General features: G+C 47.6%; 1 protein-coding gene across 1 annotated transcript in view; it reads left to right on the top strand.

The window, feature by feature from the left end:
- Window positions 1-14,006, top strand: part of USP39 (ubiquitin specific peptidase 39) — a 660,051-nt gene extending 646,045 nt beyond the window's left edge. The window contains exons 12-13 of the mRNA XM_069619032.1: window positions 12,404-12,490; window positions 12,996-14,006. Coding sequence (XP_069475133.1) covers window positions 12,404-12,490; window positions 12,996-13,043 — 135 coding nt within the window. The 3' untranslated portion in view covers window positions 13,044-14,006. The remainder of the gene's footprint in view (window positions 1-12,403; window positions 12,491-12,995) is intronic.
- The last annotated feature ends 40 nt before the right edge of the window (window positions 14,007-14,046 follow it).

Here is a 14,046-nt window from a genome sequence, read left to right as displayed (position 1 = left end):
CTCAGGTCCTAAGACACGAGAAAGAAATTAAATCAAAGTTCTGGCAATAAAAACCTACCGGAGTAAAGTTAATATTAAAATAAACCCGCGGTATGTTAGAGGCTGTCAGTAAAAGTGGTAGCCTCGAACAATGGGAAAATCCCATAGGAAAATATTTGTGGTTGAATATTTTTGGTAGTAGCCACCAGCCAGAAATTTTTGACAGAGGGACTGTATGGTACCCCCTCGAAAATGAACACCAGGGAAAAACTATTAACCCTTCCCAGTACCTCCATAGTAAGATGGGTTATACTGGTTTTGTTCATTAGCCTTGGGAGACGGTAGTCAGTCCCAGGGTATGGAGTCTATGTTTGGGGGTCGCTACGACACCCCTGTGGTACGGCACAGAGGGTGCTGTGTACCACACATGAAAAAGATGATTCCAATGGGGATGAGAAAAAACCCCATGGACCATAAGCACACAAGATAGCCTAAAACACACACTAGCAATCTGCCTAAGAGTGGGAAAAAAGGGTCTCGCTCTTAGCAGGAGAAAAAATTAAACCCCTCAAATCCAGCAAAGCTGCTGGGGGACTCTATAGGTAAGGGAAATTAGCAATAGAAGAGAATTCTCCCTAACAGAGGATGCCTACTTCCACATCCCAATACACAAAAGGCATCGAAAGTTCCTGTATGCGTTCCCACCTTTGCCGTTGCTTCTGCGACTGTCAGTAAACTTAGACGGTCCCGGTGGAGGATGATCCTCGTTGCACCGGCGTGGCAGAGGCAGATATGGTTCCCGGACCTTCTGGACTTGTCAGCGTCCCCCCAGTCAAACTGTCAACGGACACGGATCTTCTCGCCAGGGAAGGAGGCGCCATCCTACATCATGACCAAGGATCGCTGAACCTGCAAGCCTGGCTCCTGCAGCACTAGAGTTCGGAGGCTACGATATCCCAGCGGACTGCAAGGAGGTCCTTGCAAAGGCCAAGGGGTCCTCGAATCTTAAGTGCTATGGACATAAATGGAAGAGGTTCACTTTCTGGTGCCGTACAAAGAAGATCAACCCTCTACGGATTACGGCCCCTCATGTGCTGCCGTACTTGCTTTCGCTGGCGAAGGTGGGGCTGGCACATGCCTCCATCAAGATCCATCTGGCGTTATCTCCCGCTACACCAGAACTCCGGGGCAGTCGTCGCTGTGGTCTCACCGCCTGGTGAAGGAGTTCATGAAAGGATTGTTCCGCTCGTTCCCGCTGGTGAATGCTCCAGCCCCGGCATGGGAGCTCAACGTGGTTCTGACCAGTCTCATGGGCCCACCATTCGAGCCTCTGCATTCGGCACCGTTAAAGTTCCTATCGTGGAAAACAGCGCTTCTTGTGGCCATCACCTCTGCATGACGAGTGGGAAAGATCCAGGCCCTCTCCATATCTGACATTCCACGAGAGGACGGTAGTGCTGAGGACGCACCCCTCCTTCATGCCCAAGGTACCGTCGGATTTCCATCTCAACGAGCCCTTGGCGTTACCTATTTTCTTCCTGTCTCCTATGTCGCGGAGAGGACTTTGCACTCGCTGGGTGTGGCTAGAGCGCTGAAGTTCTATGTGGACCGCACAAAGAGTTTTCGGAAGACATCACAGCTGTTTGTGAACTTTGGACCTGTGAAACAAGGGAAGGCCCTCTCGAAGGCTTCCATTTCCAGATGGCTCACCGGGTGCATCATGCACTGTCACCTGTTGGCAAACCGACCGTTGCCAGGCCGTTCGAGAGCCCATTCAACCAGAGCGATCGCTGCTACTATGGCGTTCCTGTCTGGTGTGCCCCTGCTGGACATCTGCAGGGCTGCTATGTGGAGGTCGACGCACACCTTCACGAGATTCTACTGCGTCGACCGGGATTCCAGGGACGAGTCCAGAGTCGGCCAGGCAGTGCTGCGCAACCTGTTTGATTGAAGGTGAGCCGATAAGAGATTCTTAATGTTGAGTTGTTGAAATGATTAATGTTGAGCCTTGCCATCTCCTGTGGTTGTGCATGTGTGTACTGCTATGTATTCTTGTATTCATGAGCATGTTAATCCATGCCAGACCCCATGCTGGAGAAGGAACAAGTTACTTACCTGTAACTGTTGTTCTCCGGCTTGGGTCTGGCATGGATTCACATGCAAACCCTCCCTCCAACCCCTCTGCGGCTCTTCTCTTGGTCCTACTGCCACTTTACGTGCTACCAAATCTGAAGATGGCTTCCAGAGGAGGGGCTTAGGTAGAGGGCAGTCATTGGCTGGAGGAAGTATGACTCAGAGACCAGTGATTAGTTAGTAGTAGAAAGACAGTTCAGAAACAAAACTGAAACTGATTTTTTCTTTACTGAGGATTCCCAGCCTGACGACGGGGAATATTCATGAGCATGTGAATCCATGCCAGACCCATGCTGGAGAACAACAGTTACAGGTAAGTAACTTGTTCGTTACAGGACTCGTAAAACGGACACAAGCTGGCAGCTTGGGTCAGAGTGGACACCCTGGACGCCTCTTCGTGTACTCCAAAGCATTGGAGCGACTTCTTGGATCAAGGTACGCAATGCCTTTCCACCCCTCAGTACCTTAGGTTAGAAGAAATGTGTGTGGCCGGTATTCTCCTCTATGCAGCAGCGATCGACCCAGTCTCCGGATTCCTTAGTCTGGTGACAAAAGGCAGGACAATGAACGGGATGTCTCGTCTGCAGTCTCGAGAGAGAGGACCTCTGGCACAGATTTCTTACACTTCTCTGGTCAGTCTGCAGTTTTGGCACCTTTTCTGCAGCACCGGCGAAGATCATGATTTGCCTGTTCAATCTTTTTCGATTCCTGGAGTCCTGCACTCTGGTGAGGAGACTTGGATGAGTCGAATTGTGTCTGGAGGTTCGCCTGGAGCTCAGCAAAGACTTGGATGGATTCGGCCTCTGCAAGACGTTGCACTGCAAATGGGTCAGAAGTCTCCTAGTGTTCAGCACAGAGAACAGAGTTCCAAAAGTCACAGCAAATAGGAATGAATGAGTGGAAAAAGGTTCCAGAAATCCAGCAAGTGCTGGGGATTTCACTAGGAGAGGGGATGAAGCACAAAAATTATAAATCTCCCTAACAAGTGTTGGCTGAAATCCTTAAACTGGGGTTAAGGTCTGACCCAAACCTTCAATTGCGCACACACAGGGACCCACCAATAAAGGTTTTGGCAGTGTTCGGTCTGGAAGTCCATTTGGGCTCTCCTATTGCTAAATTTAGTAGTCCTAAAAAATGTCTGGCTTTTTGAAATTCTAATTGTAATGTGATGCCCTTATAGTAGTAATCACTTTCGTAACCTAGGTGGGGGGGCTTCCAGAACACCTCAATTATTCCCCCTCTGTATGTTGTCTCACCCGGAATATGTATTGCTGGTAGTCTGAAGGCATCTGTGCGATTGGTGACCTGTCTTTACATTTCCTGCATTTACTTCTTGTTGCATTTGCATCGATTTTGCTTATTTATGAGGGAACAAGCCAAACAGATTAAAAAATTGTGAGGGTATATTGAAGAAACAAAACCATAGGTTTTAAAGAAAAGATTCAACTGCAGTAGATGTATTGGACGCGCGCGCGCGTGTGTGTGTGTGTGTGTGTGTGTGTGTGTGTGTGTGTGTGTGTGTGTGTAAGTAAAGCTTGTTAAGTTATCAGTCAAGTCCCACCCACAAGATTGGTCCAGCATCTAAATGCTTTGCAAATCTCTTCTGAACCAGGCTGTTAGGCTGGATGGCCTACTAAAATAAGGACGCAACACTGGAGTGGAATGTAATGTCTTCTTTATTCGGTTTCTAACTACGTACTAACTTTCTCCCCCTTTGCTCCTCCCCCTTTCCTCCTCATATCCACGTGGTCGCTCTATCTCTTAAGGAGACAGAGCCTAGTAACATCACCCCCGGACAAATGTCCTGACGTCCGATTTAGCATTCTTCCACCATACGAGGTGGTCTTCTGATGATGCAGTGGGGTCTTTCACTCCTCTCGCCACCCACGGGTGGTCCTGTTGCTACCACTGGCTCTGCCACCCCCGTGGTGAGTTTATCCTGGGGTAATCCACAGGTCATCTCTGGGCTACCGTGGCTCTGGATCAGGCTTGGGGGGTGGAGGCCTTTTATCTTCGCTCTTAACAAGGTGCTTACATTGCAACTGTTCCTTGTGACTTCTTTGTCTGCATTCTGGGCTGTCACCATGGTGCCCTTAATGGCCACGATATTGAGCGGCCTCTGTGCGAACCGGGAGTCAGTCTTCTTGGTGCTTGCCTGCTGCACCAGAACTTCATCGCCCACTTGGAAGTCCTTGGCCATTGCCCTTCTCCTCAAGTCTGTGTCTGCCCGCGCCTTCTCTTTCCTCTGTGTCCCTTCTTATGACTTCAGGATCTCCTTCTTGCTGGGTCATTGGATGTCTCTCGATACGGCGCCTGGTTGGTGGCTTTGTGGGGGGTGTTCCGGTAGTTTGGTGATAGCCAGCATATCGCTTGATGTGGGTTAGCGCACTCAATGCGAGCTCTCTGCATTGTCTTCTTAATGAAGGACATAAACCATTCCATTGGCTTGTGGCCACCTAGCGGTAATCTTCTGATGGGTAAATCACATATGTTTCTGAAGGATGCAAACTTGTGACCATTGAATGGGGGTCCATTGTCAGATTTTATTGTCCTTGGGAAGCCCAATTCACTCAGTACTTAGTCGAATGTCGCTGCTACGTGGGCAAATGCAGCCATTTTCTTGACTATGGGGAACCGTGAATATTCGTCAATCGGGAGATACCCTCCAGATTCCATGGGTCCATAAAAGTCAACGCTACTCTATCCCACGGCTTGTTTGGGATGTGCGTTGGTTGCAGTGGGACTGGGGCCCTCTGCCTTCACTGTGAGTTGACATGCTAAGCAGTTCTTCACCCATCGGTCAACCATTGGGTCTAGGAAAGGAAACCACACATGGCACCTCAGCTGTTTCGTGTTGTTGGCACCCCTATGCCCCTCATGGGCTGTCTTGATCACCTCTGCCCTGAGCGTCGCATGAATGACTAGCCGGCATCCTCTCAGCAAATCGGATTGGTCCTTGACAGCTAGTTCTTTGTGTAACCTTGCAAGCCTGTCCATCTCTTCTCTGCACACCCCTGGGTGGTTCAAAACAGCACGTCGGTAGTCTTTCCACTTGTTTCCTGTTAGACTGATTGCTAACGCCATGGACGGGTCTGTGGCAGATGCTGCAGCGACCATCTCGAGTGAGATCGCTGGTGGGAGTACATTGGAGGCCACATAGTTGATATATTCTGTATCACCTTCTCTGGATATAGGCGTACCTGTCTGGTGGGCTGACAGGTAGTCCGCTGGGTTGTCGTTACCCCCAGGCCTGTGGATAATATCATAGTCATATATCTGTAGTCTGATGCTCCAGCGCTCTATTCTGGGAGGCATCTTGGTATATGGGTTCCCGAACAAGGATAGCAGAACCTAATGGTCTGTGATGAGTGTGAATTTCTTCCCTCTGATAAAGTTATGAAAATGTTGATGGACCGATACTGCTGCCAGGCTCTTTTTTTTTTTTTTTTTCTGCGTTTTTCTCCTTGCGAGTATGCAGATTCCGGGGCGGCCAGAGGTCTGCTCGCGTAGACGACAATGTGCCTGGGGTGCGTATCAGGGCCCCTTGTCTATGCCAGTATTGCTCCTAGCCCCACAAGCTTGCATCCACTATAATTTCTGTGTGCCAGTCAGGGTCGAAGTAGGCCAGGCGACGGGCTTCCGCCAGAGCTGTTTTGATGGTGTTGAATGCCTCTAGGCACACAGCTGAACAGGTGAATATGGTGTCTTTTTGCAACAAGCTTCATAATGGTTCCATAATGGACACGTAGTGGGGAATATAGCGAGCGCAGTAGCCTGCAGTCCCCAGAAAGGAACGGACGTCAGTTCTTGGAGGTTTAAAATGGTGCTGACCTTGTCGTGGTACGGTATCATTCCATCAGCAGAAAAGATGTGTCCAAAGAATTTTAATTTCGTCTTGCTGAAACAGCACTTTTCGATGTTGAGCATCAGTCCTGCTTCTTGGACTGCTGTGCACATCGCCTGTAGTGCAGTGTGGTGGTCCTCTCGGGACTTGCCGAAAACAAGGATGATATTGCTATAGTTTTGTTCCCTGGATTGGTCTGACCACTTGTCTAAAAGCCTCCTGAAAAATGTCAGCAGCCAACGAAATGCCAAAGTTAAGGCGTCTGTATCAAAATAGGCTGTCAGGGTGGCAAAGGTGGTTATGCCGCTCGACTCAGGGTGTAGTTCCATCTGGTGGTACCCTTGATTGAGGTCCAATTTTGAGAACATCACAGCCTTGTTGAGCTTGACAATCAAGTCTTCGATTCTTGGGCCCGGGTGCCGTTCTTTTTGAATGGCGGTGTTAGCCATCCTCATGTCTACACATAGTCTCAGACGTCAACCTTCCTTGTGCACGATCACCAGAGGCGAAACCCAGGGGTTGTCCCATCGCCGGCTCAATGATGCCTTTGTTGATCAGCTGAATGAGTTCTCTCGAGACTGCCTCTTGCAAGTGGAACCCCACCCTCCTGGGATGCTGGGGAACGGGCCAGACCATGTTGTCGATATGCAGTTTAATGGAAGGTCCTCTTGTTTTCCCAACCCCATGCAAAGGAATGGGAATTTCTTCAGGATCGTCTTTTGTGATGGGAATCTGTGACACGGGGTTGACACTTATCGTGCATACATTCTTTCTTGTCGCCTGGTGGTGCAACTGCCTGGATTACATCGTCTTCATGGAAATGGATATCGATGAGTCCAGGCAGGATGCAGTATGGTAGCTCAGCAGGCATCACCCTTTTGTTGGGCTCCAGATTTCATGTATGATGGTGGTTACAGTAAGTTCATTGTGCATGAGTTGGCGCTTGAAGTGTCCTATGGAGTGGAGGGGGAGGTTTGCACCCCATTGGAAAATCTTTGAATTGGTTTTGGCCAGCATCCGTCTCTCTGGGATTTGTAGGAACTTTTTTTCGCCCATAATGTTGACAGTGGCGCCAGAGTCGACCAGGAAACAGAATTGTCTATTGCCAATGTTGACAGCTATCCTGGGCGCCTCTCTAGCTTCCCTGTCATCCAGGATGAGATTGACATACTCGTCTTGGAAGTATTGATCGTAGTTGTCTCCTCCATATGAGGGTCCAAATTGTTGGTGTACATTGTGTCCCTGATGCACTTGCAGGGGTCTGTCGTATTCGTCCTCGAGGTGTGGGCCTTGGTCGTAGGGTTCATAGTCTTGGGCGTAGTCTTCGAGGTGGTACTCTTCCACGGCTCTTATATAGCGCCTCGGTCCCTGCTGGTAGGGTCTCGTTTGTACGATGGGCTTTGAGGGGCTCGACTGTACATTCTGTTTTGTGGTTGTGGAGATATTAGTGGAGTAGGAAATGGCATGCCTTCCCTGCAGACAGACTGGAAGTGTCCCTCTCTAACACTGTTGCTGCATCTTGAGAGTGCGGGACATGTCCCTGAGTGTGGGAATGCCATCCCGCAGCGGTAACACTGTCTTTGTGGTCTGGCCCTGTTTGATTGGCCCCTCTGTACGGCCCAGCTCCCCTGTCCCCAGGCAGTTGGCTTGTTGGTTGAACTGCTGGAATGAGCCGCTCTTGTCATGTTAGGAGCTGGGGTTTCCTGCCATTGATGCAGCGTGTGCGTCCACTCTTTCAAAATGTCTTGCCACCTCGCTTACTTCGTCTGTTGAGAGAGGCTTTTTCAGTAGTTGCTTCTTCAGGGTTTGGGACAAGCATCCCTCTATCACTGTAGTCTTATTGCTTCGTCGAGTGAGAAGGCATGGAACTGACAATCCGTGCCTTTGACTCACAGGCGGGTGATGAATTTGACTGTTTCTTCTCCCCTCTGTGTACACTGATTGAACATGTAGCGCTCATAGTCCCGATTGGGTTCAATCACGAGTCTCTTGTTTAGGGAATTTATCAGTGAGGTGAATTCTGGCTGTTCTTCTGGGGGGGATCGTCTCGACGATTGTCTTGATTTCACTGCCAACGATGTTAATAAACAGGTCTTGTAGATTCTGTGACATTTCCTCACCTCCTGCTCTAAAAAAGTGGTTGAAGTCCTCCATCCAACCCACCTCAGGCCTTTATCCACTTGTGGCGTCATGGTGAACGGGGGCGGCATGCGCAGTAGTGTTGATTTGGATTTAGGTGCAGGGGTTGGGGTCTCTGGGTTGCTAATTGTGACGTGTGCTGGTTGAAGTATGTGTGTCTTCTTTAAAGTGAGCTCCTTTGACAGTTTTTGGGCTAACTGGCGTATATGCGTTCTGCGCACGGGTTCCATGCAGGTGCTTCAATGACTCTACTGGTGATGTGGTGGCTACTCAAACTGAAGCTTTTGCTTCTTTGCCATGGTTTTCTATCCTTTAATGTGTCTTGGGAGCACCTGGTCCGTAGGCCGTTCAGCGCGTTGCCAAATGTGAAGGGAAAACGTGGAAGGACTTGTTTGTGCACTTGTTCGCTGAGGGTTGCAGGCACTTTCCACGCGGCACACGTGCCTCACTTGTGGCTGGTATGTTGATCTGCGTCAACCGTCGAGTGGAGAAGGTCAGCCGGTATGATTGACTGCTCGTTGCAACCGTGTTGTGAGGAGAAATGGCTGTGGAAACGGCGGGATCGCCATAGATGGAGAGAGGTGGAGGTACCTTCTGCTGGCCAAGCCGGAGTGGCCGTCACAAGGAGGAGGCAGGTGGAGGTACCTTCTGCTGGCCAGGCCGGAGTGGCCGTCACGAGGAAGAGGCATGGCTTGGCAGTGGCGGGATCGTCCGTAATGGAGGGAGGAGGAGGCACCCACCTGTGTTCCACGTGTCTTCTCTTGCTCATGCATGAAGGCTGTCAAAGACCCCTGGCGGATTGCCGCGTGGTAGGGTGGGGGGTGGCAGTGTTCCGCACACTCAGCGAGGAGCGTCGCAGCAAATTGGTGTGACTGGGAAGTTCTTCCCCCACAGCTCGGGATCGAGCGTGGTAATGTGCCGCGGGATCGCTGGGACTTGGAATGCGCATGGACTGCGCAACGGAGCAGGCTGCTGGAACTGTGGAGGGCTCGGTGGGATCACCCGTCTGCCAGGAAGACTACGGGCGGCAGGAGACAGCCTTGTCGCCAGTTGTTAGGCCGGATGGCCTGCTAAAATAAGGACGCGACACCGGAGTGGAATTAACGTCTTCTTTATTCAGTTTCTAGCTGCGTACTAACTTTCTCCCCCTTAGCACCTGCCCCTTTCCTCATCATACCCACATGGTCGCTCTATCTCTTAAGGAGACAGAGCCTAGTAACACAGGCCACCTACAGAAACTGCAGACTCGTGTTTCTGCCTTGTTGGGCTATCACTAGAGCGGTGAAGTTGTGTCTTACCAGGCACACTGAGCCAGGGGTCCACATATGAATTACCCTTCTTAACGTAAGGTATAGCACCGGGTCTTCCAAAATTAGACGAGAATGTGATAGCCCTTCTACTGTGAATGAGCATGGTTTAAATGGGAGAAATGCCTAGCATTTTGGTGCTGAACTGATCTGCCTAGGACTTTGTCCCCCTTGTCTGACTTTTTTCAACTAAGTCAAACTTACTCTAATTTCCAGAATGTTTTACTTTCAGGATTAACTTTAGTAAATACTTATTGGGATATGAAATGTGCAGTTATTCTGCTGATCTTTTTACCAGGTACCGTAAGAAATCAAGAGTGTTTGCCCCTTTTCGCAAGGGGGATCCCACCCCCTTTGATGCGCTGGAGGTGAGCCTGCACTGCAAGACCCTACCTAAGGGGTGGGGCAAGATGGACATCAATGGGTGAGACATCCCCTTAGGGGACAAGGACTCCCGATCTGAAGAGGAACTCCCTAGACCCAATACTGTCTACCTATATGGGACTGTCTACTATGCATACTAATCTGTCATTATATTTGGCTGAAAATAAGCTGGAAACAAAAACAGCAATATCCAGAAAAAGGAGAGGTCTCTTTAAAAAGAGACATACACATAACTGGGACGAGTGATCCTTGGGAGGAGGAAAGAGCGTACGATGCGCAGGGGAAGCCCCCTTGCATGATTACACCTGAAGAAGGCGGAGAAGAGGAATGCCGCGGGACCAGCAACGTCTGGAGAGACAAGGAGTGGCAGAGGGAAACACCAGTGACCAGACTCGAGTAACTGGAGAATCGCTGCTCGCACGGAAACCTGTGCAAGGTGGTATCATGACCGCAAGAGTAACGTGGTGGGCCAAGTGCCCAACCAACAACACCGACACCACAGGAGTTGGGAGCATTGCCCGCTTCCTGCCGGCCCCAGAGAAACCAAGTGCCAGAGAGTGGGTTGAACCCATAGGTCGAGCAGTACAGATGAGAAACGGACTACCTGAGGGCTATCTGAGCCCTTCAACATTCCCCTACAACGAAAGAGGTACTGGGGAGAATGGGAGAGGCGGGAGGCCGCAGTGATAGGCCAGAAGTACCACATTTAAAAGTCAAGCATTTAAATGGGTACTAGAGAAATGTAAATGCAATATGACAAACAGCATTGCTTGGGAAATAATCAAAAAGTGGAAACAAATTCTCTGGGAGGAAGGGGGAACCTCCAGAGACTAAAAGACTAAAACTAGAAGAAATAACCCTGTCCATGGAGCAGGGCCGAAAAATGGACAATACAGTGCGAAGAACCCGGGAGAGGAGAATACATAATTGGATTAGAGCCCTATGAAACCTAAGACCGATTGAAATCCAAGAAGAGAAACAGTATATAAGTCAACGGAAAAGTTTGATAGAGTATCCCAAGGAAAATTGGCGTGAAGCTGATACTAAAGAGAGTCCAACACCTATAAGTACATTGGAAGAGCTACAGGAACTCATAAAGGAGATTCTAAGAACGTATCCAAGCAGATAACTCTGATATATTCTGAAGTTAAAAACATTTGTGCATTATGCAACTAAGACAGTTTCAAAGAGGAAGCCTCTTTGAAGAATAACACCAGGCGAAGATATGTCTAGGAGAAGAGAGACATTCGTTTGGCATAATTTTTAGCTATTCTTATTAGTGGTAGGGTCAGACAGAATTAGGTTTAGGTCTGAGGACTAAAACATTTTGACTTACTGACAGTAGACGAGCACCTTTAGTTGATTTAGATAGGTAGGGTAATCCCTTTAGTAGTAGGGAAAGGTAGGTCTTTACCATATATTTTCATTAAAAGTAACATGGCACGTCCTCCCTGGATCTGAATCCTTCCAACCCTCCATAGTAGCTTTATTTTTAAAGAACTTGTTTACTATTTAAATATTTTCTAAGCCTTTTAAGACTCTTAACATATATTTTGCAATTTACTCTCCTGTAAAACTGTGTGTTTTAACCTAGGTTATGTGCCTATTTTAGAAACGCAAAAATAATAGAAGTATTATTAACAAATGTTAAGAACTTAACCTGCCCTGTAGATATGTATTGATGCTTGTCTTTATATACAGGTCATATTTTTTCAGCAATATTCCTGGTTGGGAAATCCTTTGAGGGATTGTGTGTGTGTTTGTTAAACTGTACCTTATTGCCACTCCTAAGAGTGAAGCCAGACTAATCATTTACAGCTACAATTGTGAGAGCTTGCACTTATTCTGTGGAAACCCTGTACATACATTTCAGGTTAGTCTTCAAATTCCCTCTCTAGTGCATGTATAGAAAATCCAACAGGCGCCCAGTGATTCTGTGCTCGTTACCCCACAAACGTTTGTGGGCTTCATCATAGGCAAACGCAGGGGATGTGAATTTCCAAGAGAATCGTAATTAGACATCCCCATCCTGACGAAGGCCATACTAGTGAGAGCAAATGAGTAGCTTGCAGGGCCGAAACACTGCGTGTTGACATTTCTCGTCTCACAATCTCATTTGTATACGTTGTTCAATAGGCCATTGTTTGTGGATTCTGATGAATAGGATACCCCGAGTTATAAGGGGTATCAGGAAACGTGAATGTGTTTTCTGAAGAAATGTGATTCTATCTATAGAATTCATTCATTCGATGTGTTGTTTTTTCATTCCTGTGTGAATTAGTGATGTGTAGGTTCACACGTTTTTTAGAATTTGATGCACTTAGTCAAATAGTTGGAGAGTTTTTTTGTGGTTTGTCCGATTTGTCTAGAAACGTGAAATTTTAAATTTTAATTATGTGCAATATGTGTTTTTTGGTGTAAATGTTAATCAAATCAATACATTGTTTTGTTGCATTATGATTTGGTGATATTGCTGACTATTCCGTGGTCTGTCTGAAAAATCACCCTGATCATTTCTTTCATGTATGTGTAATCGGAACAGAACAGTTTGCACACAGTGATGTTAGAAACGTGCATGCCACTATGTAATGCCCCTTGTCTTTCTTATGGGTTCTAGGGTACGGGTAAATGGTATGAACTGCAAGACCTGCAGGTGACTGACATCTTGCCACAGATGATCACACTGTCTGAAGCTTACATACAGGTGAGGCTCCGGATATGGAGGTCAATTCTGCACCGTTGTGTATCCTTGGTATTGGCTACCGCTCTCCCTTTGTACTGGAATCCTTACACATGGTAATATGTAAGCATTCTAGCCAATAAATCCAATTCGTAGTCTCCTGTCATCGTGGGTCTGTATATGAATATCAAAGAACACTCCTGTTTGGATTGAGGTGCATTGGCAGAGGTGCGAGTACATACTTGAATTATGAGTCTTTCCTGACATAAGTGAGTTGCACTGACCTTGCTGTACGTGAGCCTTCATACGGGAATAGTAAAAGTACTGCAAGCTAGAATGGAAGTGCAACCTCAGAGTGGTGTGTGGGTCTCCGTGTTCAAGTAGGTGCTCAGTTGTGCATGACGTCCAAAGCCCTTGTGCTAATGGTGCACCTGGTATCAGTGAAAAATCAAGTAAACAAATCTGTCCATTTTGGAAACTTACTGTAACAATTAAGAAAAACGTACGTGTTCTCTATTTTACTTTGTAGATATGGAAGAGACGCGAGGATAATGAAAACAATCAGCAGGGGGCATGAGACCAGCCAATACTAACTTTACTGAGAGAAAGCCATCTCTGAAGGGTCTCAAAGGACCAGAACTCTATTGGCAACCCTTTGCCGTTGTCTCCATGTCACATCTAAAGACCTCTCTTGTTTGCTGGAAGCAGGTGAACCGAGGGGGAACTGTACACAGGATATGGCACAGATGCCCAGTTTCGACGCAAGTGAATTTTCTGGAAACAATACTTCGCTTAACAAGGACCTTCTTGTTTGTAACCACAAAGCAGAACTTGCTCATGCTCCTGCTCCAAGTTTCAAGATCCCTTTTAATTCAAAGTTGCACTTTCCATCACAGCAAAGCCATCCTTGGTCACACCCTAAACTGCAATCTGTTCCATCATACTTTGAAGAGCTGATATATACCAGAAAGTTAAGCTTTCTTTGGTCCTCCAGAACCTCCACTCCCTTTTGCTATGTTTGATTATAGATTGCACTGCCCCCCCACAATCTTCAATCTGTTTTTACCACCTTGAAATACAAGCTCATATTGGACTAATTGTATAAGCTTTTTGATGTCGTTATTGCATCGTACTGTGCTACCAAGTTCAGCTTTTCACCATCTGTTCTACCAAGCTTGGTTTGATCTAGCACCACGTCCGCCAAGAAATGCTTTTCTTCAGTCCGCACAGCTGTGTTTTGCCATGTTGTGTTTGAGATCAGCAAAAGTGAGGTTTCTCTAATCCCACAGATGCCTTTTTTAGTCTGACATGCATCCTAAGCCAAAAGTGTGGTTTAAAACGAATGCTACCCACCCTCAGAAATATGTAGGAAGTTCATATGGATCCAGTGTATCGTGCACATATCAGTTTCCTGACGCGATAGTGGAGGGGAACTGCGGGGTTTCCATTCCTTGAATCTGAAACTGAATGTTAACACAAGATTGTTGGTTCAATTATAGAGAATATTTTTTACAGTGAATACATTTGAACAGTGTGTGTTCCTTCGGTTTTGTGCCTCTTCTTTTGATCTCATTTGGGAT

Source organism: Ambystoma mexicanum, chromosome 10 (genome assembly GCF_040938575.1).
Source record: "Ambystoma mexicanum isolate Mex_15411 chromosome 10, UKY_AmexF1_1, whole genome shotgun sequence".
Lineage (NCBI taxonomy): Eukaryota > Metazoa > Chordata > Amphibia > Caudata > Ambystomatidae > Ambystoma > Ambystoma mexicanum.
Note: the sequence above shows the minus strand (reverse complement) of the source record. Positions and strands in the feature narration are given on the sequence as shown.